This window comes from Limanda limanda, chromosome 16 (genome assembly GCF_963576545.1).
Source record: "Limanda limanda chromosome 16, fLimLim1.1, whole genome shotgun sequence".
In the NCBI taxonomy this organism is placed as follows: domain Eukaryota; kingdom Metazoa; phylum Chordata; class Actinopteri; order Pleuronectiformes; family Pleuronectidae; genus Limanda; species Limanda limanda.
In genome coordinates this window covers 20,147,707-20,174,413 of record NC_083651.1, presented here as the reverse complement: position 1 = coordinate 20,174,413, position 26,707 = coordinate 20,147,707, and the positions used below count along the sequence as shown (strand labels likewise).

The window sequence follows — 26,707 nt, the reverse complement described above, 5'->3', positions numbered from 1 at the left end:
GGTTTTGTGATGAGACTGTGCAGTGTATCTTACATCCCATATAAAGGGTGGGGGTCCTACAGTGTCAATGGCCCAGCAGGCGTGTTGAAAAAACTCTCCAGGTTGGTCTTGCAAGGACGTGATCCCCCATACTGATGTGTTCTAAAATAAGAGAAACCACTTTTCACTAAATTTTAGTTACATCTACAAGTGACATTTTAGTCTATGTCCCCATCCACTAACACGGTGGAGGCAGGGGTTGTGACATGTACCGCAGCCAGCCAGCCACAAAGGATCGATAGAGAAGGTTTGGCTTCACTTTTAGGGAGCTGTCATGTCGTACATCTTTATATTCAGTCTTTGTGTCTTCCTGAAGAGAGGAAAGTTCAATTCTCAAGTCCCAGTAATATATTTCTGAGTAGTTTGGCTTTTCAGAACTGACTTATTTTTCTTTTCAAACATTTTTTACGAAGGATAGAGGAATTTGTACCTATAATAGGTTTTTTTAAATCCCATTTGGATACAGACACTGTTATTGTGGCCATGAGTCCTGGTTCATTATTTCGTTTCTATGGTGACCACCATCAAGTGGTATAAATGTAGAGAAGGAATTCAGAAGCAGCCAGTGACCTGTTTTTCACAGTTTGACTTCTCCAAGATTGAAATGAGTCCCCTCGGTTAAATAACGTTTTGGTGTGTGATCCATTAGTGAAGGTGGCTTCTGGATGTTTGCAGCTCTGAGGTTTTAATCCAGCCGCACAGCACTGACTGAGTGATGAGAACAAGTGGGAAGCCGGTGGAGGGGAGCAGGCAGGGGAAGTGCACTGGGTGGGGGAGGGGAGCGCCTGGATACGGAGGAGATTGCCTGAGTGTGTGGAGGCTGCTGGAGAGGGAAGGAAGGGAAGGGAATCAGAGCAGGGGGCTGCCAAACATCTCCCCTCAAGGTGGGGTGTCGGGCCGGCTGCGAGAACATATGGCTGCGGGCCATTAACACAGTCAGGAGAGTGCACATAACCAAGTGAAGGCAGTGCTGATTATTGCTGTTAAGGGAACCAGGTGAGCAAAACAGCAATCGATGGATTTCCTTTAGGCTAGACCATCACTAATGGTCGAATAGGGAAAATCACACTGGGGATATGCTCACACCACCTGAGGCTATAAGTATTAAGTGCAGAAATGATCAGAAAACCATTTTTAGACAATGAGTGAAAGCCATTTAATTTCATGTTGATTTCAGATAGTGAGGTTGCTTGGTTTATAAGTTACAGCTGGACAATAGGGGGGGGGGGGCAAAATGTGCGATTTCTGAGCCTTAAGAGATCTTAACAAGGAGAGACTCGCTGTTCAGATCGAGACTCCTTTGCTTTGTTTTTCCCTGAGTTTGTCACTCGAGTTAGAGAGCAGATTATCCCAGTAAACTCAAGCATGTCTGAGTGACAAAAATAGAAAGAGACATCCCAGGAGGAGGGTCCGGCTCGAAGACAAGCTTCAAGAACAACATGTCCGCACGGCTCCTCGCTCAGACGGCACGATTGTATGGCAAGCCGAATTGTCATTTATCAACTACGTTTGACTATCCGGAATTAACATTGTAGATATCAACAACTTCTTTCTGACTAGTCGTAATTACATTTTGAATAGTTGGAATTTTCATTCAAGATATCTGTAATGTAATTGTGACTAGTCGAAACGACAGATAAAGATATCTGTAATTCAGTTTTGACTAGGCGAAACTGAATTACAGATATCTGCAATGACGTCACAGAAAACGACATTCAACTCGTCACACATCTTAAATGACAATTGCAGATATCTGTAATTCAGTTTTGACTAGGCAGAATTAAAGTTAAAGATATCTCAAACGTCATTTGAGTGCGAATTATTGGGCATGACGTTTTAGATATCCAGAAATACGTAATTTCCAATTGCCGCCATAATCAAAGAAGAAGTGGGAATAAGAAAGGAGCAGTCATGGCGTTGGCTGTAATCGAAAAAATCACCAGAAAATGCCATGAAATTGAACGAGCCCTCACACAGGGGATTTGTGGAGAGAGAGAACGTCGTTCGATTGAAAGCTGTGAAAGAAATCTCGGAAGAATTGAAGATTTGCTATCACCAGAGACCAACAACGAACTCAAAAGCAGTTTGGCTGAACTGAAAAATCTAGTAGGCACACATTTCCAGGCTGGGGAAGACCGAAGTTTCTCTGTCGGGCGCATTCGTTCAGGTGTGTCCGTTTATCACTGCATTCATATATTAGGCTATAATATGCATTAGTTCGCTACGTAAAATAGTTGTGGCGACATAGTGGCGATAGTGTTTCCTACGGACATGCAGGTGCACGGTTCAGACCACGTCTGATTGTTTGTGAAAATACAAAAACAAGTTGCATGGGTCAGAGTCATGGAGTTTGCTCTATCGCTCCTGCATGGGTGACCCGATAACCGAGTGGTTATGGATTTTGTACATTGGTCAATAAAAAATAAACAAACAAAAAAACGAGTGGCATAGCCTACCACATGGAGTGTGCGAAATACGGGGGGGTCGGGGGGGCTGGGCACCCCCCGACTATCCCCTATCCCATGAGACCCCCTGAAAGCCTCAAAAGCAAAATTTGAGAGGGGTCTCAAATTTCGTATATATATATATATATATATGTATATTATTGTCACTAATGGTAATTTCAATGTGTTTAAGCTCACCATGTCCAGTATTCAGAATTTTAAACATTTATTCACAAATATGTTCTATTTTTTGCCAAGCAGCCAGCCAGTCCTGTGCGCGTATGCAAATTAGCCATGTGCGCCAAACAGAAGACGTAATGTTGAGAAGTCACACTAAAGAAATAAAAAACAATTGCTACTGGACAAAAATAACTATCAAAATGAAAAAGAGTGGAAAGTCCGCACACTTGCTCCCGTTCAGTGTTTTTAATGATTTTTCACCGTTGTAAAAGGAAGTTTTGTCAAATGTTTATTTCAGTTTGCAAAATTGTTAAGTGTGTGCATGTGTTTGTCATGTAGCCTATTAGACTGATTATCTTGGCTTGCATCCATGAAATATTGTAATGTAATAGGCCTACTGCATGAGAAAATTTAGATCGATATGGCGCAACAATCGGGGGAGATGGGGACCCCCCGAATATTGATGGGTATTTCGCACACTGATCCATGTGCTTATTTCAGCAATCATTAAATGTATTGGTCTTACTGTTATGTCCACTGACTGGTCACAGCAATAAATACAGTATTTTTGCAAATCCTCAAGCCTCTCCACACCCAGGGTAGCCTATTGGCCTATTCATTAACAATATGCAATTTCAATGCATGTTTGAGAATTGGTATGCTGATATATTGGCCTACTTTAAATTATAATTAATAAACAGTCCAATGCTGCCTCAACACTTAAACCTTGTTGACTTTTTCTTTTTGTAGGGAGAACAGGCCGACCAGCTATTGATGTTACCAGAGAACAGATAGAATTTCTGCTGGCGCAAGGCAATACAATTGCAAAAACTGCTGAAATACTTGGGTGTTCCTCATCATTTCTGTACAAGAAGTCAAAGTTGATGGGTATACCTGTCAGAAGTATGCGGCCTGCAATAGATGATGGTGGACTAGAACAACATGTGAGGCAACTTCAGGGCCAATATCCTAATTCTGGAAATGAGGTAATTGGTGGTCTTTATTTTTAGCCTGTATTTAATTCACATTTGTGTGCCATTGTTTTTTGAATATCAAGAAAATGTAGATCTTTTCTTAAATGTGTTTCAGATTATTCGAGCCCTGTTGCGCACACGGGGTGTCTTTGTTACACAGTCCAGAGTGCGTGAGATGTTGACACGGGTGAATCCAACTGCTGCTGCAAGGAGATGGAGCCGGACAGTTGCAAGACGTGTTTATCATGTACCTTACCCCAACAGTTTGTGGCACATTGATGGGAACATGCGTCTGATAAGGTTATTATTACCAGACTTGTCATACTTACTACCAGACTTGTCAATATATTCTTTTATATTTTGAAGAGAACTTCAGCAAGTGAAAAACTGGAGTTCACAGCTATATTGTTTCAAGACTACTGTCAATAGTATTATAATTTCAAGTAATCATTTTATTTGTTTTTCAACCTTTCTAGATGGGGCTTTGTCACTCATGGTGCAATTGATGGATACTCCCGTCTGATTACTTACCTCAGCTGCAGCACAGACAATCGTTCCACAACAGTGCTTTCTCAGTTTTTGAAAGCAACCTGCCTCTACGCCCTACCATCAAGAGTTAGATCTGACCATGGTGGTGAAAACATCCTTGTGGCTTTATTCATGCATCTAGTTCAAGGACTTGAACACAGAGGTTTCATAACCGGACGATCAGTTCACAATCAGAGAATTGAACGCCTTTGGCGTGATGTATTTTTGCATGTGTTGCAGCACTTTTACCATATGTTCTACTCCTTAGAGGATTCAGAGGTTCTAAACCCAGATAATGATGTCCACAGACTATCACTGCATATTGTTTATCTTCCGGAGATCCAGAAAAGACTGGAGCAGTTTAGACAGGCCTGGAACCTCCATCCGTTGAGAACAGAAAATAATCGCACACCAACTCAACTCTGGACAGAGGGCATGCTCAGAAATATTGCCACAGACAGCACAGCTGTCAACAATGTGTTTGGGGAAAATCCCTACAGCGACCAAAACATTGAGGCCATCCTAGCGCAGTACGGAATTCAAACACTGCCTACACTTGACGAGGAAGAGTTCCCAGCTGTAAGGGTAGAGCCACCTCAACTCATCCTCACTCGGCAACAACAGACATCTGTGCACAATGCAATCCAACACTTTTCTGATCTGAAGATTAAATATCAGGCTTGCTGTACTGCAATTGTCAGTATTTTGCAAACTGATCAGGTATAGTCCAATTCCAAGCCCAGAGACATTTTATTGGTTGCATACATTATCCAGGATGTAGCTAATGCCGGGTGTGCCAGTCAAGACATTGGAAGTAGCAACAAGTGTTGTCATATGTCATATTGTAGGCCTATTGTTGGTTGACAAGCGCCGACACGCCCTGCCTGACTCTGTTTAGGCTACTCTGTGTAGGGGGATGGGCTGTATAGTTGCGTTACTGCTCCCATTGTGCTTGGTCAACATTGTACAATAAATAAATATACATTTGATGTCTAACTAATTTGCATGTCCTGCCCACAGGTGCCCAAGAGGCTGGCATCATGCATGGTCATACGTCTTCAAAACAAACGGAACAAATGTGTATTATTGCAAACGCTTGATCTAAAGTGATAAAGTCTTGTTAGTCCGAGTATTGATCAAAAGTCCATGTTTGTGTGAGAATGTTTCCATTCTGCCTAGAAGCCATTTATTCTTATGTCTATTAGGCCTTCTGCTATTGGGATGCTGATTTAAAGGATTTGTTAAATTATAGGCCCTGCATATAAATACACTCAACAATGCATCATTGTAGCACTGACCACTTTATTGAGAGTGCAGCAAGTGGGGATGACCACAGTAAAGAGAACAACAAGTGCCACAGAGGCAAGGAGCACTTGTAAGATTTGGACATAGAAAATATTTAAAAGTGCATGAAATTGGACATAACATTAACAGAGTACCACATCATTAAAAGTGAAGGTGCAAGTGCACTTGGCACTTGATGGCAGCTGTGGTTGATGCCCAACTAACAGGCATTGTGGCCTGTGTCGTGGGCCCAGCATTGGCAGAGTGGCAGAGGGTGGGCACAAATCTGGTGATGGGGTTGTGATTAGAACAACAAGTGCCAAGTTAAAGAGCACTTGTAAAACTAGAATGTAGAAAACAATTGGGAACAATAGAGGCATGCCCTCTAACAACCTGCACTGAACAATTTTAAAAACAAACACGGTAACATTATGCAAGACCAAAGGTCGGCGCTTGCAAAATTCCCTCCATCATATGTTTTTTAAACCATTCATAAGAAGAGTGCAGCGGCAGGCGTAGTGTAACAATACACGTGTTTGCTTCAGGGAAGATTCGGTTCTCTTCATGAATGAACTGTATTTGAGGAGGGTGTGGAAATCCCAGTGGAGGGACTACAGAGGCTCCAGACGAAAATTCCAAAACCCTCTCAAGGGTGACTGGACTGCATTCTCCTTCTGTAACACAAGAAAGTGGTGTGAAACGGTGATTAAGTGATGCCTTTCACACCTTGATAGAATTGGAGAAAAGTTAATTTAAAATAAATCAAATGTTTTCACATACAATATTGTTACTGGTAGAATAATTAGTATACCTTCTATGTCAATCAACCAGTCACGCCAGAAGCAGATTGTCATATTTTCTCGGTTTCTCCGGTTGCTGCCCTGCGCTGAGAAGTCTGGAACAAATAACTTGCACAGGTCCTTCGCCTGAAGGGGAATTTCCTCATTGACAAAGAAGTTGAAGAACACGGCCGGATTCTCCCTCATCTCTTTGAGTAATCCAAGGGTTTTTAACCCATCAGCAAACCTATGAAAACATGTGACAGTGTGAGTTGTCCTGGGCTAGTGAGTTTAATTTCTCGGACAGACAAGACAGGTGAGGCAATTACTTACTGGTCCAGGGCAGTCGCCAATCTGCCGTTGACAAAGAAGTCAGCAGCTGACTGGACAAGGGAGTCCTTCTCTTCCAGGCTGGACACATGTCTCAAGGCACCTATAATACTGAGACTATCTGCTGCCTCTGTTATTGCATTGTTTGCCTCTCTGACTGTTGTTGCATCCTGTATCTAAAAAGAAAAGACAAATCGACAGAAAGAAAGACAAAAAGAAAGAAAAGACAGAATGAAAGATAGTGAGTGGCACATAAAGACAAGGATAATTAAAATGTGCAGGAGTCTACAATCCAAACTCTGCCTACAAGGACACCTATCCTATATAAATTACATGTCAATAGTTGTACACTATGAAAGGAAGCATTTCATAAATAGAAAGTTAATAGAAAGCAACTGGAGGGCTGTGTCACAGTAGACTGTACATTCAATGTATAACACCTTTCTCCTTCTTACTTTCATCAACTGCTCCCTAAAAGTATGGTCGCCAACTTCATCGACCGTGGCCGGGGTCGTTTCTATTCCACAGATTTGCCGGAAAAGCCTTTCCGAGAAGAAATGCGGACCAACTCCTTCATGAATGATGCACACAGCTATCATTTTCCCCACCCAGGTGTACAGTTTACTCTGTAAAGCTAAAACGAACACGTAAAAAAACCACAATAAATCAAGACAGGAGAAATAAGGGAGTGCAATAATTTAAATAGGTTTCCGTGTATGCATTTCTAGAATTATGCCAGTTGAATGAAGACAGCCCCAAGAATTTGGGCTTCCTTACCTTGCGTATCAAGACGCAACTGCCGGTCTTTCTCATGTCCATCGAAGATGTTTGATTGGTGGACGGCCCTCATCAACAGCCTTAGGTACTCTCTGGTCGGGCCGCCTTCGTCAACTGCCCCTTCACCATTGTCATCTTCATCCACAAAGACAACATCCAGTCTTGCTTCAGGGTCGAAGGACTTCCGTTTAAACGCCCGCAGGCTACATGGTAAAACATTGTCCCTGCACACATTTATTTGGTTGCTTGTTGGAGAGAAGCAGTCATCTACTTTGCTGACCAGTTTTTTCAATATGGTCTGTAGATCAATCCTGCAACCAAAGAAGTTCATACATTTTATTCATATGCCAAATACGTACCATGTTTTCTAAGTTTTAACCACCTGCTTAAATGTTACAGGATATAGGCATCACACTGACTTTGGTTTAGTGCTAGTCCTTTTTATGGTATAGAAAATGTAATATTTACATACACCAAAAACATCAATGTCAAGTTAATGACAAACACATACTCATCCACAGGTCCTCTAAGGTGATGTGTTGATACAGGAGACTGAGTTTGTGAAACCGTCTCCTCTTGTTCATCAAGATCAATGATTGGTTCCTGGACAGGTGAAGGAGGGAGTGATGGTTCTTCATCAGTCAGGATTTCTTGCGGTTGTGAGATCAGAGTGAGCGATGGCTGGATAGAGTTCTCAGATGGCAGAGGCTGGAGAGAGGGCTCAAACAGCAGTGAGTGGGTGGAGGTCACAGAGAGACTTGGCTGGGTTGAGGGCTCAGACTGGAGAGAGGGCACAGAGAGACTTTGCGGGGTTGAGGGCTCAGACTGGAGAGAGGGCACAGAGAGACTTTGCGGGGTTGAGGGCTCAGACTGGAGAGAGGGCACAGAGAGACTTTGCGGGGTTGAGAGCTCAGACAGCGACGACTGACCAGGAGATGTATGGTTTAGGGCATGAGCTCCATCATTTTGTTGACCTGAGAGAATTTCCTGAAGACAAACATACACAATACATGAGCTTGCACAAAACAAAACAATTTTCATTTGAGACAGGAAATACAATGCAATATACATTTACCTGTACATGGTGATTTGAAAACCAAAGTACGTAAAGAGTTGAGGATGGTTTTATGCCATGATCCATTATTGACCCGGCGGAACTGCTCTCAATTGATCTTGATGATGTGGCTTCTTGTACCACAAAGATTTCACTGGCACCATCATCTTGTCCCACAAAGTCAAACAAGGTCTAAAAATATGTGAAAGTGTTACAGCAGTGACGTTTGACAACCCACTGTGACGACACTTGATATTTTCTCAAGCTGAACACACATCACCTGAATTGGCTCACACAAGCTGAATTTCCTCATGTTGAGGTGTCCATCTGGATATTTAAATTTGATCAACACCCCATCAGAGGGTACCTCACATGCAGATAGACGCTGATGTCTTGCTTCAATAGCCTGAAATGTTATTGGTCTCATTAAAAAGAAAATTCAAATTAATCTTCGGCTAGTTTATTCAAACGAATATTACAAACAAACCTTTTGACGCCTTTCCTCACAGGCCTGATAGGCTAGTTTCTTCCTCTCCTATTAAAAGACCACATTAAAATTATTTAGGCATTCTGTAATATCATGTAAAACATACAAAATAACAACTTGGAAATTTTACCTTCTCCTGATCCACCAACAAATTGTCATTATATTCCTGGTCTTGCTGGGCACGTATTGCTTGCCATTCTTGAAGAGCCTAAAGTAAAACATCAAAAATGGCATTTCTCACCAATCACCATCAAATAGGCCTACACATACTTAAAATAATAGATTCTTTAATGTCAAAATTTGTTACCCGATTTGCAACCACACTTTGAGCTTGGGTACTCTCAGCCAAAGGGGCGGTCTCATCTTGTACTGGAGCAATTGAGAGTGGTGGGAATGAAACCATGGATATGGCAGAGGATGTGGATGCCACCTGGCAGTACACAGAAAATCAAAACGTACAAAAACTGTTGGCCTGGGGAATGTAACTGCTCAGACATCACAGTATAATAAATACATATTAGAAAAAGACAAAAACACCGTTTATATCTTCCACTCATCAAGTGCATACTGATCTTAGATGTGCAATCATTTCAATATGGACCTGATCTGAAACCACATTTTCCTTAGCCACCTGTGAGGTCTCATCTGCTGCTGGAGCTGCAGAGAGTGGTGGGAATGAATTCTGGGAAATGGCTGAGGGTGGTGAGGTTTCCTGAGGTCAGAGAGGGTAACTTCAGTTACAGGCAGACATTACAGTTAACACATTTGATTGTAGTACATTATTATTATTATTATAACTGTCAAGGTAAAAAAACATAAACAGCCTATTTCTAAGAACCTCAAAATAGGTTACAAAGGTGAAACTAACTTCAGCACTGTAGTATGATATAAATCCCTGTGTATATAATTCCATACCTGCAAGACAGTGGCTCGTGGCACGATGTAAAGTCTGCTTTTGCCAACAGCTGTTTTTAGTTCCCTCACAGAACGAACATTCAATATCTGGATTTTGCGTCCTTTGCCTGTTCTTGCCAATTCAAACCCAACCAAATTTAAGCTTATGTGAGGGTAGCTGTGACAAACAAAGCTGTTTAATTCCGCTAGACTCCAGTTCAACCCAATCTTCGAGTTTGTGCGGCTGTCTGCTGAATCTTGCACAGGTTTTCCTAAAAATGGAAATGTAAACATCAGTAAAATTGCTTCTAGTGGCAAAGTAACTCAGCCATTAGTTGCTAATACTATATTCCCGATATTTCAGGAATCCTCGCAAACTGTCCTTAGAGATCTTGCCCAGACTCCTACAATGTTCGCGAAGACAGTTTCAAAGACGATAAATTCCACAAATCAAGGCTTCCAAACTGTTGTCATATTTTCAGAGATAATCAGTGTTGCCAACCATTAAAGTAGACCTGTATGACTGTCACAGCTAACCTATGATAAGTTGTGCTTCTACAAAGTTTAAAGCTAAACAAAATTTGTATATGACTGAGATGAGGGAGCCTGGTTTCACTCCCAAGGGCATCACACAGTTGAGCCTCTGAGCATAATATGTGAAAGAACATTAACATATGATATATGGTGTAGCTGAGCCTCCGAATGCACCACCTAGAACCCACACTAACCATAACCACCATTGACTAACTTTAGATAGCTGATGCAAAATGATTCATTGGGAGATATTCCTCAACACTTTCAAAATGATGCCTTGGCATGAGAAAGTGTTGGAAGGGCATAGGTGTATTTATTAAAATGGCTACATGGAAACTTTTATGAAAATGCATTAAAGAGTAAACAGCTCTACAATATTTCTTTAAAACAAATGCTAAATGTATTTTAACATAATTAAATGTCTCCCAATACACAGTTTTACAAATGGGACCAGACAGGCTCAAGTTAGAATTAAAAAAGCTTGTTCCATAGTTTTCTTGGCAAGAAGGTTGGATAATAAGGTGTAAAAGTAAATAACACTCAATTCTTATGTGCTTCAATCTCACATTACCTAATCCAAGTTTAGCAAGTTCATCAAGTGTTTTTGTTGGGGGCAGAAAATCACTATCTGGCCCAGGAAGGAGGAAAAGCTTTGCTTGCCAAATAAGGTTTTCCCTGCGGCCACCAGATCCTCCTGTTAACACAAATACATAACTGTCAGTCACTCTTCGCTAAAATCTATATGAATAATATGGACAATAAGATACTAAATAAAACAAATAAAAAGTTCACATGAATGTACTGAGGGGTGTATGGCATGCAGGCAGAGAGGGACTGACCCTGTGATTCAGTGGGTGGTAAGGTGCTCTATTATAAAGGGCGTCATGGTTAGGCCTGTTTATACATAGCAGCAGGGTATTCTGAAAAACGGCGATATATAACCAGATTGGGAATCCCTGAGGTAGCAGCTGAATTAACGTTACACTTAAATACGTATGAGGCTGTGAATTATGCTGCAAATAACTTTATAGTAACGATAACGAAGCACGATAGTCAGTCCGGAAAAACAAGATAGGTTAACATATTAAACAGCTAACGTTACCTCGAACTTCTGCTAGCACATTCTGCTAGCTAGCAAATGGCCAAACTTACCCCGAACTCGTGGAACTTCCCGGCGAAATAGTCTTCTCGTTGAAGAAAGTAATCGGGAATCCTCATTGCTCGTTGCCAGCTCCTGCCTGGCACGGGCTGCAGCGTTAAAAAGACGGTTAAAAACCCTGACCCCCTCGACTGCCGGCTGCTGTGACATGGTACTAAACTGATCCGTGGACCGATGTAATCAGTGAACACAGGTGTATTGTGTGAATGATGATGAACGACAACGACCTGCTCCGCTCCCGTCTAAAGTGGGAGGCGGTCCTATAATTTGTCATTACAGATATCTGAAACGTAATTTCGCCTAGTCAAATCTCTAATTTAAGATATCTGTAATTCAATTTTGACTAGGCGGAATGAAAGTTACAGATATCTACAGCTTTAGATATCTCTAATCAAAATTAATTTCAAGATATCTATAACCTGATAATAGATATCTACAATTAAATTATGACTATCCCTAACTCCAGTTTGAGATATCTACAACGTCGTTTTGACTAGTCTTAACTCCAGTTAGAGATATCTACAATGTAATTTCGCCTAGTCAAAACTTAATTTAAGATATCTGAAAAGGGACATGTAGATATCTTGAATTGAGGTGAATTAAAGATATCTTGAACTGGAATTATGACTAGTCAGAATCAAATTGTAGATATCTCCAACTGGAATTACAGATATCTACAATTCAGTTGCAGATATCCGTAATTCACATAGTGGATATCCGCAATTGAATTGTAGATATCTGTAATGAGAAACCCCATAGACATGAATGGGAAAAATGACGTCATTTCTCCTAGGAGGAATGTCTTTGTGGATATCTGAAATGACAGTTGTGGATAGGAGGAATGTAGTTGCGGATATCCAAAATGTTCTCTTTGACTAGGCGAAACTGAATTGCAGATATCTGCAACACATATCCAGTCTAGCGAATTTATGTCAAATCGGCTTGCCATACGATTGATTCACCTGCACTTCAGGGACGGTCGCGTCTCCACCGATCAATCCACTGACCAACACTGCGACTGCAACAACAACCGTCCTCATGACCTCAAACGAGCGGAGCCACAATATCATCTCAATTATGGCCATTTAGCATTTGCCTCCATCCTTGGAGTAGACGAGGGTTAATGTTGAGGTCTCCTGTTTGTGTTGCTATAATCATCAGAGAAAGTGTCACAACTTCACGGCGTGCACTCCTTCTGAGACAATAACAACGGAGACATAGTCAATTATGTCCGACTCTTCGCGCCGGTGACAAGGAGATTGCGGCGCATTGTCGGCGAATGCATTCTCTCTGTTTGCTTTCGTCACGGAGCAACTTCATCCCGGCTCTGACACCACACCTCGTCTACCAGTGATTTATTGCCATCCAACAGGGACTTGACAAATCCCTCAAGACACAATTACCGTTCTCTCCCCTTGGGAAAGCTCGCACAGTTCATCTAAAAAGGGATAATGAATCCGGGATGTCATAGCTGGTTCACTGCACTGCCCATTATGTGGAGTTCATCCCCAGTGCAATTATTGTATGTACAGAAGACATAGGAGGTAAATCTCACAATGCCTTCCTGGAATATCCTTGTTTGCTTAGGAAAAACTAGTCTCGCAGACTTCAGTGTTCTTTGATAACAGTCAGGCTGCGTTTCAGCAGAGCTTAATGAGTCATTGTGAAGTCACTGCAGATACACAGATAGAGTTTACGATTCCAACAGTGTTGCAACAAATGCATGTGCAGGTTATAAACTAGACAGATTCTTGGAATGACTAGATAGTTGTATTTTTTTCTATAGTTGTGTTGAAATAAATATTAATTATATTGTCACCCTGTGCACAGTGTAGGTAGAAGGCAGAATGCTACAACCCATTACTCAGTAGAGAACAGCAGCGGGAGGAAGACGACTGATTGAGAATGTTTTCACTAATTGGACCTCGTGGAATTTTTAATTGGACACCGCTGGTCTAAAGTCTTAAATATAGTTAATAATCAGACTATAATAAGAGTGCATAATAATTGCTATTAATAAATGTATCAACATGACTCCAGTCATTCACGTTGAGTTACTTTTATGCCAATTTATGAGGTGCATGCACAGGCCAGAATGAGCAATAGGATGCTGACTGCAGTTCAGTCAATGGCCACTGGTATCACTAAAAAACAATAATAACATTTTTGAAGAAAGATACAGACGTAACATCATAAAAAGCTCCTTAAAACAGAGAAAAGTTTAACCTATTTTAAAGTTTCAGTGTGTAGAATTTAGGGACATCTAGTGATGAAGTTGCATGTTGCAGCTGAATACCCCTCCCCTCACCCTCCCCTTCCAAACATGAAAGAGAACCTGTGGTATCCTTCAGTTGTTATAAAAACTCAAAAGGAGTAAAGGTTTTCGAGTTTGGATTAGTCAATATGGCAGCCTCCGTAGAGAGGTAAGTATTGATTATTTAAATATAAAGGGTTCAATTTTTAGTCGTGGCAAATAACTCAAACGCAATCGACTCAGTACTGAATCTGCTCATCTCAAAATTACAAATGATTTATTGATGTCTGCCGAAGCTGGAGATTGCTCCGTATTACTGCTCCTTGACCTTAGTGCCGCATTTGACACCATTGACCATAACATTCTCATCAATAGACTAACAGTGCGTCGGCATATTCGATGGTTCAAGTCTTATCTCTTAGATAAAACATTTCTGTTTACATTGGAAAAAACATCTCATCCTTGGCTCAACTGATGTGCGGGGTGCCACAAGGTTCTATTCTTGGTCCAATCCTATTTTCACTGTACATGCTCCCGTCAGGAAACGTCACCAGCAATTTTAATGGTAGATCAAATCATTCCTTTGCCGATGACACCCAAATCTACTTTTTAGCCAGACAGCATGTCCTTATAGAGAGCCTAACTGCCATCGAGGATTGGATGTCACTTCTAGATAATGAGGGATTTCTTTCTCCCACAGTCGACACAGTGCTTGCTCATTGTGGGAACTGTTGGGTCTCTCTATAAATGTTAAGGTCTTGACCTTTTTATGTTATGATTTAGCCTTTAAAATTGAACTGAACTGAATAGCTTTTATTATAATTCATTTTTCTTTTTGCAATGAATTTTTTGTTAAGTAAAAAATAGGGTAAAGAAAACAGATTTGTACAATTTAGACGATTACACAAAAGAAAAAACATCAACAGGATTATTTTATATTCAATTTCTGCCAATAATTGATCCCTTTCACTTAAATCTGACACACTGAACCATTAACTTGTTTATTTATTTTGTTTGGGTTGATTTGTTCTGTAACAATTCCTTATGTCCAATAATATGTCAAAGTATGGTTTTATATGTAAACTATTAATGAGGGTGATTGTGGCAATAAGAATGCGTGTGTTTGTGTGTGTGTGTGTGTTTGTGTATGTGTGTGTGTGTGTGTGTGTGTGTGTGTGTGTGTGTGTGTGTGTGTGTGTGTGTGTGTGTGTGTGTGTTTGTGTGTGTGTGAATGGGTAAATGGTGAAAGTGCTGTACAAATACAGTCCATTTACTATATTAATCTGGAAAGTAACTAGTTACTTAAGCTACTCAACGGAATTGGACTTGCAGTAAACAGTATATCTACCTCAAATCAGATATAAAGTACTTGTTCACGCTACAGAATATTTCAGATTAAAATAATAAATAATATAACCCACTGTAAATAAAGAGTGTACAAATGTACATTATTGCTTTATCATATTCAGGTCCAGGGTTTATGTATCACTACAGCTTTCCATGCACATTATAAATCATATTAAACAAGATAAACATGTCTGTGCGGAAATATTCAAAGCAGGTAGCCGTAAAAATGTATCGTTAATAAAGACAAATGAACCCAAAGCTTGAAATCCATTTAAACAGCTGGGAGCTGTAGGTATCCAACACGTGGTTCCTCTCAATCACCTCTGCTGCACAGGTGGAGCTCAGCAGGGGAAGACACTTCTCTCCGGAGCCCTCACCCGGAGCATATTAGATTTAATTGGAAACTCTGCTCTCACCTGATCTGCGGCACTAACTTCAGCGCTGAACCCACTTTAAACCTTTGACCCACGGGGGCTTCAGCGGGGAACACGACACTCAGAAGAGAGGCGCTCGCTTTCGGTGTAATGACTCCGAATGAATTATGGTCATTTCCCGCGGAGGACGGAATGGCCTGTAGCAGCACGCTCGTATCCGGGGTTCGCCTGTGTCAGTGTTTACCTGAGCTCCGGAGCTGCCGACTTCAGGCGACCCCAGACCTCCGGGGCTACAGCCTCTCACTCCTATGATTAAAACTATCAGGCCTGCAGCAGCACAGAAAGCTCTCCATTTTTATTTCAATTACTGCTGCGGATGATAAAACACAGATCAAGCCATGACATCGGCTGCTCGGCTAATCACTGGCAATAGATGTTTCCAATTAATTATGCTGGCTGGCTTTACTACTAAATATAATCTGAATCAAAGCAATTATTACTCTAATTTTCATTTTCTAAACATATGATACATGTGTATTTTGTTGCACAACAATGACTTAATTGGAGCTATTCTGAGTGTATTGTATAACAAAATCATTTTTTCCACTGCACAGGTCTGGTAATTACTCTTATTGACCTTAAATGAGAAGCAATAGTCTATTTAGTGCCTTTTTATCGAGAATGAATATATCTGGTCATAAATCTATGTGCATGATTCACAATATTCTTTCTTATTGATCAGGTCCAAACACAGTTCAAGACAGTTCCATGCACCGGTAGAAATAATGAGCATATACTGTAGGTACTTCATTATACAGAGCTATTCTCACCACTAACACACTGCATTCATGCAGATCGAAAACATATGAATAAACATTACCAGTTGATCCAGTCTATATGCAGCCAACCCCTAACCACCCACACTCGTTTCAAAACGAGCAGATAACTGGGATATACAATTTTTTTTTCATTCTGTAACAGTGAAGCATAGGAAAGTCCTGCAGCGATAGAAATAGCGAGGGGGGGTCGAAAAAGAAATCTTTGAAAACAATCAAGATCAATGCACAACTTAATTGAATATGAGGAGGGAGCGTTTGTTGATATTTTTGCAATAATTTGCCTCGTAATTCAAATCAAGGGATGAGATGCGACGCAGCATTTCATGTAAAACACACATTCAATAGATGATATATACAAATATGGAGTCAATGTAGAATGTGTTTTCTGGGAGGTCAAATTTGAAGCGTCACCACACAAATGAAATAAAGTGAATCTCACTGGGCAAACAAATACAATAAATACTTAGATAGTTTACACAGTTTATCTCGGAGTAAACTTTATGCCTATGCATTTTAATGAAAAACTTGGGTAACTTTCCAGCAGTTTTAAATGTGACAGACACATTTGCGGTGTTTTAGGAGTTTCAGGGCGAGTTTAACGATCGCACTCATTTGCATTAAAGTCACGTCAATCTGAGAGGGAAAAAGGTTTATGCTGATGATACAGTTTGCGCTCATGAATCACTGCTCTTCACAGCTGATGAGTGAATTTAAAAACACTTTGCCGAGCTGGTGGAGATCAGTGTGTTTTGCCACCGTGTTAGAACTAAGACATTATACAAAATTTCAGGCTTGACTAATGTGCTGACAGCACGTCATTCTGTCCCATAATGAAAACGAGTTCTCTAGGAAATAAATCAGCAGCTTGTTTACCTTTGTTGCTTTTTACGTCTCCGATCTGAAAACTGCACAGATGCACGTCTTCAGCATATGTGAGCTACGGCGTTTAAACAGGAGCATTGCAGTGTTCTACGTCTTGTGCAAGTAAAACGGGGAAAATCATAAAATTAATTTAGTTGTGCAAAACCCACTGATTAGTTTCATGGTTGGAGGAACATAAACGATTGTTACTGGCAGCTACAGTTTATTTCGGGTTCTCAAGAATCAGCGCCGCAAATGAACAGATTGCCTCTGGCCTGGGATTTAAGCCTTTGTAGTGCTGAACAGCATTACTGGTGTTAATGGGACACTTATCTCAACTCCTGACGTATTTTAAGGCTCCATGTAGATTCAACTCGGGGAGTCAAAGTCAGGTCACCGTCGGCTCTGACGTGGAACAGAGGAAATGTCCCTGCAGTGTCATTAAAATGTCATTAAAGCACAATTTGTTTTCATATTATTTTGTATTATTTCAACACATAAACACTGTGTTTTTAATATCTAGTATAATTTGAGTGGAGTTGTGAAATAAATGAAAGGCCCTGCACATACACACACTAGCGCACGCATGCACTCACACACTCACACACACACACACACACACACACACACACACCAAATAGCTCTTTTCAGTTGAAGCCCGGTGGAGCTGCAACATGACAGCTACCAAAAGTAAAAACAGCTCGCTCTCCCCTGGTGGCTGGCTGCGGTATAGGTAATAAGCCCTGCCTCCTCCATGTTAGCCGATGGGACATGGACTATACTAAAAAGTCAAAGAACACATTGAATAACATTATGATTGACAGCTGAGACTGACTCATGATTGGTCAACTAAAACTAAAAATCATATCTAATTTTAACCAAAGTACTTTTGTTGCTGAAACCTGACAAACAGATGTGACTCAGAATGTGACGCCTTGGCTCAGGAGCTGAAATGCTTTGTTCACTCCCCCCCCCCTGACCACCTGTGAGGTGTATAAAACTAACAAGTCCAAACCAACCTTAACGTCCATGTAGGTCATTTGTCTCTAAACCCTCCGATATGACTCACGAAGGCGTCTCCTGAAATAGCTAACATTCGAAGGCGAACTAGACTTTGGTCACCATGGCTACAAATAATAAACATGCATTGTTTTGTGGAAGATAAGGGGAAGGAGTCAAGCTGCATCAGGCAACTAAGGCTCAAACCGGAGCCTCATCAGACAGGACGACTGAGTGTTGTGAGTGCCTGTACGTAACCACGATGAACTCTTATCAGGCTTTAGTTTCTATGAACAGAGCAGACACTGCAGAGGAATGAAATAAAAATGTATTGTGAGTGAGCAACTTGGCAAATGTAGTAATTTCCTCACTATATGACAGATACAATAGTGTGTCTGTTATTTTTAAGCAAAAATGCCAAACATTCATTAATTCCTCCTCTTCGATTGGGAGGTTTTACTGCTTTTCTCTGTTTTACACCACTGATTATCTTCGGCTTTTGAACTGTCAGAATAAAAAGCTATTTGAAGACATTGTCTTAGGCTCTGAGGAATTGGTGATGGGTAATTTTTATGAAATAAAGTATTCATCAATAATATAAACTGCACACTAAACAATAATACATTTGTCAAGAATAAGCTACATCCCTCCATCCAGCTATTATTTATACCGCTATGGGGGTCACAGGGGTCAATCCCAGCCGACATTGCAAGAGAAGCAGGATACACCCTGGATAAATCGTATCACATGGCCAACGTACTGAGACAAACTCGCAGAGACTCACATTCACACCTTCACTTTATATTTAGAGTCTCCAGTTAACATTACCCCAATCTGCATGTCTTTAGAAGCCGGAGTACATGAGGCAACTGACGCAGACATGAGAAGAACATGCAAACTCCACAAAGGAGATCTCTCCGGCCAACCCGGGATTCGAACCAGGAACCTTGTTGCCCTGACCTGACAGTAATAACCATAGCTCAAAGAGATATATCATAATAACTGTGATGACTTTGTCGAGCAGACTCAAGCGTACAGTATCACAGCTGAGCAGACGCTGCTGCACTGCAGAGTCTGTGAGAATTAAGAAGCTCATTGTCCGAAAACATTATTTGCTGATCCCTACAATGAAAAACCTCTGAATATATAAGAAGGTATTGGTATTTATTGGACCTAAAACTGCACACGCACAGTCAACAGTCAGCTGGGCTGCAGTAATGACGCATTTTTCACTTATGCTGAATTATTTTTGCTTTTGTTACCCAAGCACCTGTCACGTAGTGCACGAGAAACGCAGAAGTGACTCAGGCTTGGTGTTGTTGTGAGCAGATTCACATCAAGCAAGTGACGGGGGGATGGAGCGCTCACACACACACACACACACACACACACACACACACACTGACCTCACTGTAAAGCTATTTGCTGTGAAGTGATGTGGTCGGTGTTGTTTGTATTGATTGTAATCGTGTCAGAAATGGTCCGTGTTACTGCTGTTAACGCATCCAAAACTTGTTACTATGAGCTTTTTGTTTCTGCTGGATTTTTTCCTTCCTTACAGAAAGACTCTTTTTTTCCTCCAGGCCATGCAGTGAGTTACATGTACAGTGCATTAACTGCAATGTGGCGTTAAAGGCATCCTCAGCCTCAGCAGCGAGACAACTCCCTGCGGCGCAGTTCAAAAACCAACTCGACACCACAAAGCCACAACTGGCATCGCTCCAGAAGAAAATGAGCTGCTGCGAGACGTCCTCCCGGTCTCATTTGAAAGGAGCATCATACTGAGGTGTTGATCAAAAATCTGATTGGGCTCCTGTTCAAACAGGAGCGAGGACCAGCTCTCGCCTCTGCAATGTAGAGGTTGTCCGAGGTTAGGTCGAAATCAGCCCAGATTATTTTTGTGTCGTGTCAGGGGAGCTAATCGTCACAAAGCCAAAACGAGTATAATGTTGTGTCTGTTGTTATTTAGCAGGAAGATGAGAGATGAGCTGATTGTGAGGCTGAATCTGCAGGGAGGGGGTGTTTTAAGTTGTGTTGCAGACACTGGTTTTACCACATAACAAAAAGACAAAGACAGACCTGGGGAGCTGGGCAGCGTCTTCACTAGTAAACACTGAGATTCATAAATATTTTATCTTTTTCTTCCTCTGCTGTATCACTTGTTCTAGCGAGTGCTGCGCGGTAACGTTACACCTCTGTGGGCTTTTCATATTTCAGAAGAGAGATCCTCCTCAGCACCAGGAGATTTAATCGGCAGAGCAAATTCATCTCATGTTCGACAACGCATGTTTGCCCACTTTATTGCCGGAAAATTGTGTTGTGATTCCCTTACCATAGGAATAATAATAATAATAATAACGAAAAAAAAGCCTAAGTTTAGGTGCAGTGCTGCAATCCTGAATGCTCAAGGAGAGGTTGCCATGGAAACAGAGTTACATTGGCCAGAAATGAAAGCGTCTGAGGATTTAGACTTTCACTGTACATCAATTTTTAACCATAGATTGTTTCTACATCAGCCTTTCCACCAACTTCACTCGAGCACATCCGCTCCTTGATGCAGGAAGGAGCAAACCACAGGACCACAGACTGAGGCCAAATCAGTTTAATTAAGACTGAGATGGTGACTCTTATAAATGAGAACAATATGATGACACATACTGGATACTGACGACTATAAATATCTACCGATGCATCACGGATAATAATCTAAGCTATTCATATTTAAATTAGTATTACAATTACTCTCGTAAAAGAAAACAATGTCAATTGTATTTTCAAACCACACACACGTTAAGTGGTTATAAACTGATATAGTCAATAATCAAGATAGAGAAGTTGTCACTGAGAGAAACAAGAAGTTCAGACACTGGGCATATCTGATGCCACTAAGTCCAATGTATTTACTGTCGTACATTAGGATTTATTATAAACCTTTTCTCTGACTTAAATCCGGCGTGTCTGGAATCGACGGATCATATGTCAGACACATCTCAGAGACTTTTATGAGAAAAAATGAGAAATGAGAAAAAAGTATGTCTCTCCATACTATTAGGAGCCGAATATCTTTGCTAATTGCCGTCTGCAGTGTCAGCCTGCAAGCCTCCCTGTCACATCTCCATATGCTGCTTCCTCTGAACCAACATATTACAACTGCTCCTCTGTTCACTCTACACCAGTGAGGGAGCTTTTCCAGCACTACAATATCAGCCGTGTCGAATAAATGGCTGAATTTGAAATGACCTCGGTGGAGGGATTTTTCTCCGGGCGTTACTCATCTTGTGTTGAAATGGAATTCCCTAATTCCCGAGGGACCTAAGAAAGCAAATTATTATCCCCTCTGAGAAGAGCCGCTGTGAGGGACGAGTGCCGTCCGGGCACAGACGAGGAGGAATGGAATTTGTCTCGAATGAGAAAAGAAGAAAATGCACGTTGCCTGACACGGACCTGACAGAGTCTCTAAGTGCTCAGTGGCTCTGCTCCCTCAAACCCATGAGGTCTTTTAATGCATAGATTAAAATGACTGCACTTAAAACCTGCTACAAAAAAAATCAATAATCTATGGTTTATGAATACTAAGCACTGTTATTATTAACAACTGTATATGGCTGCCACAGAAATAAAAATCAATGAAAAGCAATCATGAGGTCAATAGTAAGTCCATTTGGAAGGCAGCTTTTAACACCTCTGAAATCCCTCACTATTATTCATGGGGTTTAAAAGTAGAGGACAAACACGTCCAAAGACCAAGCAACATCTTCAGCTCCTGTATTCACGACACCTGCACCCACATCATGCAGGAAAACAGACTCCTGTTTCCACCGGAGCAGGCCTTTGAAGACGCACATCATTATTTGGGCACTCACCGGTCGTCTCCACGATCCCTTCTAGTATCACCACGATTTCAAACTGCTCCGTTTGCATGGACCTCTGGGAGAGCTCGTAGAAGGGGCTTTTGGGGTCGATCACGTGGCAGATCGTGAGCGGGGAGACGAGAAAGAGCTGGTCGGCCCCTGTGCTGAATCCCACGTCCAACTCCAACTGATCCAGCGGAAGAAACTCGCCTTCGGGCGTCTGGCGAGACTGAGGAAGCGTACAGAGAGAGACAGAGATGTTTGGTGGAGGGGGGAAGGAAAGGGGGAAGACACACTTAACCATCTCTAGCTTCACACAGGCCTGTGTGCCGTCAGAAACTCAACTGACTGCGTTTTTCCTACGTTCTTTTTAAAGCTGGAAGAATATCCCTCTCAGCTTGTGACGTGATGTGCTACTGAGTCTGTAAATAGGTTAGTTTCAAACCAGTGAGCCAAGTCAGTCGGTTCAAATGTCTAGATACTCAGTTTATTAATCTATATGAAGAGACGAATGTCACCAAGATGGGTGTGGTTGCAGTTTGTCTTACTGAGTTTATATTTACCTTATTAATATTTTATGGGAGCCCACATGTAATCTCCTAATCTAGCACTGTATCTGTCAGGATGCTAGGTCATCCAGGGGATTGTACAAGAAAGGCCAGTGGTTGTCGGACTTTTGCCCTTCAAGGCACCGTAACTCACACAAACTAAAGACCACACTCCACCTTTTATGAAGGTTTCTGCTTTTAGATTTGTTATAACAGTAAGTGTATGAAAATCCAGGACCAAAATAGTCATTCATAATATTCTGTCAGTGTGTTGCCTATGGATTTACATGTATTTCTTCAAGGAACACACGGTGGGCCAGTCACCATTCTTCACTTGTATAACTCCAGAATATACGTCTACTAGATTCCTATATGTTACAACTGGAGGACGTGCATTTGCATTGTAGAATGTTGTATTGGTTTATTACAGACAGTCTCCTAAATGATCGACAGAAGCCTCACAGAAATAAGAATATAAACTAAATGTGACATGTGGGACCTTATGATCAGGTCTTGAGTAATTTGCAAGGGTTAAAGAAGCACAAGTCTGTGCTATAGACTGGTTTTGGATTATTAGTGATTTTTGGGGGAATGGAAGTGCAGTTTAGTCTTCTGAGTAGCTCATCTCTTTGTGCACAGATGGTGTAGGCTTAAATGAAGTGTGTAGGCCTTCCTGTTTCTTTTTATTTTTCATGAAGTGGGCCATAAACAAACCATTGGAATGAGCCATGCATTCACAAAGTAGCTCCACTTACTTTCAGCAGCTTGCAGCGGATCTGTGCAGACACCATATGGCTGTTCCGCAGGTTCCCGACCCTGAACATGAGAGTTAGTCTCCCGTCCCGCATGGAGATCACCGCATGCTCACTGAACATCAGCGTCTCGGCCCGTTTCTTGGGCTGAGACATCTTGATGAACATGCAGCCGATCAGAAAGGCATCGACGATCGACCCGAGGATCGACTGGAACAGAAAGAGGATGATCCCCTCCGGGCACTTGTCCGTGATGTATCTGTAGCCGTAGCCTATGGTGGCCTCGGTCTCGATGAAGAAGAGGAAGGCTGAGGGGAAGTTGTACACGTTGGCCACGCACGGAGTGTACTTGTCGTTGTGCGCCCGGTTGAGGTCCCCTCGGATGTAGGCGATGCACCACCACAGGAAGGCCATGAAGAGCCACGCCACCGTGTAGGTGAGGATGAAGATGAACAGATTCCATCGCCATTTCAGGTCGACCAGTGTGGTGAACAAGTCTGAGAGGTATCTGCTGGTCTCGCCACCCAGGTTCCCATGCTGGACGTTACATCTCCCGTTCTTATCCACGAACCGCTGCCTCTTCCTCTTCTTCTCCGGGGGATGCTGGTTGAATCCAGACCCGCTGGATGAGGTGGTCACTACCTGGTAATCGTCCCCAAATTTCTTTCGAAGTGCAGACATACTACGATGACAGCAGAAGAGGGAATAACAAAGGATTCAGTGAAATGAGAAAAGAAAAAGAAAGAAAAAGAAAGTCCGGGGCTGTAGTCGCTGCAGCCTGTGCGCAATGCCTCGGCGTGCGTAAAAGGAGAGAGAGAGAAGGCGATGGAAGTGGCTGTGCTCGCCCCCAGTCAGTGTTGCATCGTCCTCTCACTACTGCTGCTGCTGTCCACAGCCATGACACGTCAACAAGGTGCGAGTGGTTGTCAAACACCGAGCACAGGAGCCATGTGAATCCATATAAGCGACGCACGGCAGAGGAGGAGGCAGCCTATCCAAAACGCGTCCTCCAGGTCTTCACAGGTGGATCAGTGGATTACTCACCGCCAGTGGAAAGCTGAGGCTCAGAAAGTGAACACACGCACGCAGCAAGTTCTCATGCGAAACTTCGAAACCCCTCAGTGCTCCGTCACACGCCAGAATCTGTGCGTAATGATTTGGCTTCGGATGCCAGGATGAGACGTCTCCGCGCGCACTTGCGACCGTGTTGGAGACCAGTCGGTTTCCAGTCCTGCCTCCGAGGTGATGTGTGCACACAGGAGGCGAGTGGCTGCAGAAGATGAGGAGCAGCTGGAGGAGGAAGATCACTGTCCCACCGTCGTCATTTTGGGCTGCGCGCATCGACGCCGATTCTCGGGGCTCCTTCTCGGGCAGCTTCCCCCCCTTTGCTTCTAGGAAACCGTCGACAGGGTTGTCATGGTCCGGCGGTGCAGAGAGATCCACCAAAAGCTTTCTTTGGGCTCGATCGGATGATGATGGTGATGCTTCTGTGCCCTCGGTTCCTCTGTGCGGCTCCTGCGCATTTCCACGGTTCCAGTAATGCACTCACTGTTGCCTAGTGGTTCTACAAAGACAGACAATTTGGAGGAGGAGGAGGAGGAGGAGGAGGAGGAGGAGGAGGAGGAGGAGGAGGAGGAGGAGGAGGAGGAGGAGGAGGAGGAGGAGGAGGAGAGAGAGATAGTTCGCCTGGTTTGACAGTTTTTTTTCTCTCCGAGTGATCACATAGGCTGTGTGAAACTGCAGCCAAGATGTCATGATGGCTACAAACACAGCTATTTATAATAAATCACTGCATCCAAAATGATTAATACACTAAAACACCTCAGATATGATTTAAAAAATACACATTTCTGTGTTGCACATACACTGCCAGAAAGTATATCCTCACAATGCTGAGTAAACATGTATATATATATATATACATAAATATATTTCTAGTAACCACTTTATTTTGCTTCTTGTTCTTCCGGGTCACCTGTGCTAACAGTCACATGATAACTCCTAAATGTCATCCCATGGGTGAGTGCACCGGCCCCACTCTGTGCACGACATCCTTAACCTTGCAAGGAAAGCTGCTGACACTCACAGCAAACTGTATGAGATCTCAGGAGGGGGGGGGGGGGGGGCAATCAGGTTGCACTACCCTGAATTCACTTATCATATCAATGCCACATGGAATACACCCACACCATAGTTACCAGGGCTGGTGTCTCTCAAACACACATGGATGACACAACGCAGCACCGTCTCTCTCTCTCATGTTGTGTTGCTAAAATCATGAGGATTTTTCTCCCTGATGAAAGCGGGATTATCAATGAATCAGAAAATTGCTGATGGCTGCAGCTTTGGCCTGAGACACGCGTGGATCAGGCAGAAAGTAGCTCGGGGATCAATTTAATTTGGAGGATTCTCACCAGGGAAAGAGCAGATGCCTCACTTGACCTTCCTGAATCAAGCTCGATGTGGTAACTTGCAAACTTCATGTGAAAATTAAACATAAATCTTTGGTACAAACTGCTGAAATGTCAAGAAGCGTGTTTGATCTCTTATATCTGTCAATATATTATAAAAATCTTGCTTTATGTTCTTATTTTTTTAATCATTTTTTTATTTTTCTGAACCAACAGGGATCAATATGCTGTGGAGTCAGTTCCAGTCTAAATCCTCCTCTCCTGTTATCCTGCAGCCCCCTGTGGTTTACCGCATCATATTCCATGTCCAGTCAGAAGCCCAGTCTGCCCCCCCCCCCCCTACAAACGGTGGCTTCTAAAAACAGCACAAAGGCCTGACATAAATGTTTCCAAATGAACGACTGCGTGGCAGCACAGTGGAACGCTGATATGCCTCCAAGTGTTGTCTGGGAGGCTCGGTGATTCAGACTTCTCGAGGAGGACACGCCGGGAAAAAGATTTCCCCCCCTATCAGTCACCGGGCCCTCATAATTGCCAGGTGAACATTAGCCCCAGACTCTGCAGGACTCTGTGCTTTTATAATGAGTGCATGGGGACATGGGTCATCCGCCATGCATTCTGGCCCTCATTAGGAGGAAAAGGCCATTCACATATTTGCAGAGTAAAAATAAGGCTATTAGTTTGGACTGGCCAACAGCCGGCCAGCTGGCACCGTGAGCCAGAGAATTTTAATTGCTGTATTTCACTGGTATACTCATTGTAACTAAAGTTTTTTTTCACAACTCTTGTCAAAGTGTCTGCTCCGTATGTGCATTCAGAAAAAAAAAGCAATTAACTGATTCTGCTGTCCAGATTCCTTGAGCTTTAGAGCCGCAGAAAACCTGGTTTCATATCAAAGTAAAGTTTTCTGTTCCAAATGACCTTCATTTATATTCAGTCAAAGCAAAATAACATCATCACAACAAGATGTTTTGGTATTCTGCTTTAGTAGAAGTTGGATTGATATGG

At 42.3% G+C, this 26,707-nt stretch overlaps 2 protein-coding genes and 1 long non-coding RNA gene across 3 annotated transcripts in view; 1 reads left to right on the top strand and 2 right to left on the bottom strand.

The window, feature by feature from the left end:
• Positions 1 to 23,969, bottom strand: part of kcnj3a (potassium inwardly rectifying channel subfamily J member 3a) — a 31,523-nt gene extending 7,554 nt beyond the window's left edge. Inside the window, exons 1-2 of the mRNA XM_061089258.1 lie at positions 23,292 to 23,969; positions 22,001 to 22,217 (exon numbers count right to left, since the gene is read on the bottom strand). Coding sequence (XP_060945241.1) covers positions 22,001 to 22,217; positions 23,292 to 23,969 — 895 coding nt within the window. The remainder of the gene's footprint in view (positions 1 to 22,000; positions 22,218 to 23,291) is intronic.
• On the top strand, positions 1,777 to 5,376 carry LOC133022221 (uncharacterized). Its single transcript, XM_061089257.1, has 4 exons — positions 1,777 to 2,206; positions 3,414 to 3,649; positions 3,753 to 3,937; positions 4,114 to 5,376. The coding sequence occupies exons 1-4, from the start codon at positions 1,951 to 1,953 to the stop codon at positions 4,889 to 4,891; spliced, it is 1,455 nt and encodes a 484-aa protein (XP_060945240.1). The 5' UTR covers positions 1,777 to 1,950; the 3' UTR covers positions 4,892 to 5,376.
• LOC133022223 (uncharacterized) lies at positions 9,801 to 11,516 on the bottom strand. Its single transcript, XR_009683007.1, has 3 exons — positions 11,457 to 11,516; positions 10,876 to 10,998; positions 9,801 to 10,042 (listed from the first exon to the last, which is right to left on the bottom strand). It is a non-coding gene; the product is annotated as an uncharacterized LOC133022223 (long non-coding RNA).
• Positions 23,970 to 26,707: the final 2,738 nt, after the last annotated feature.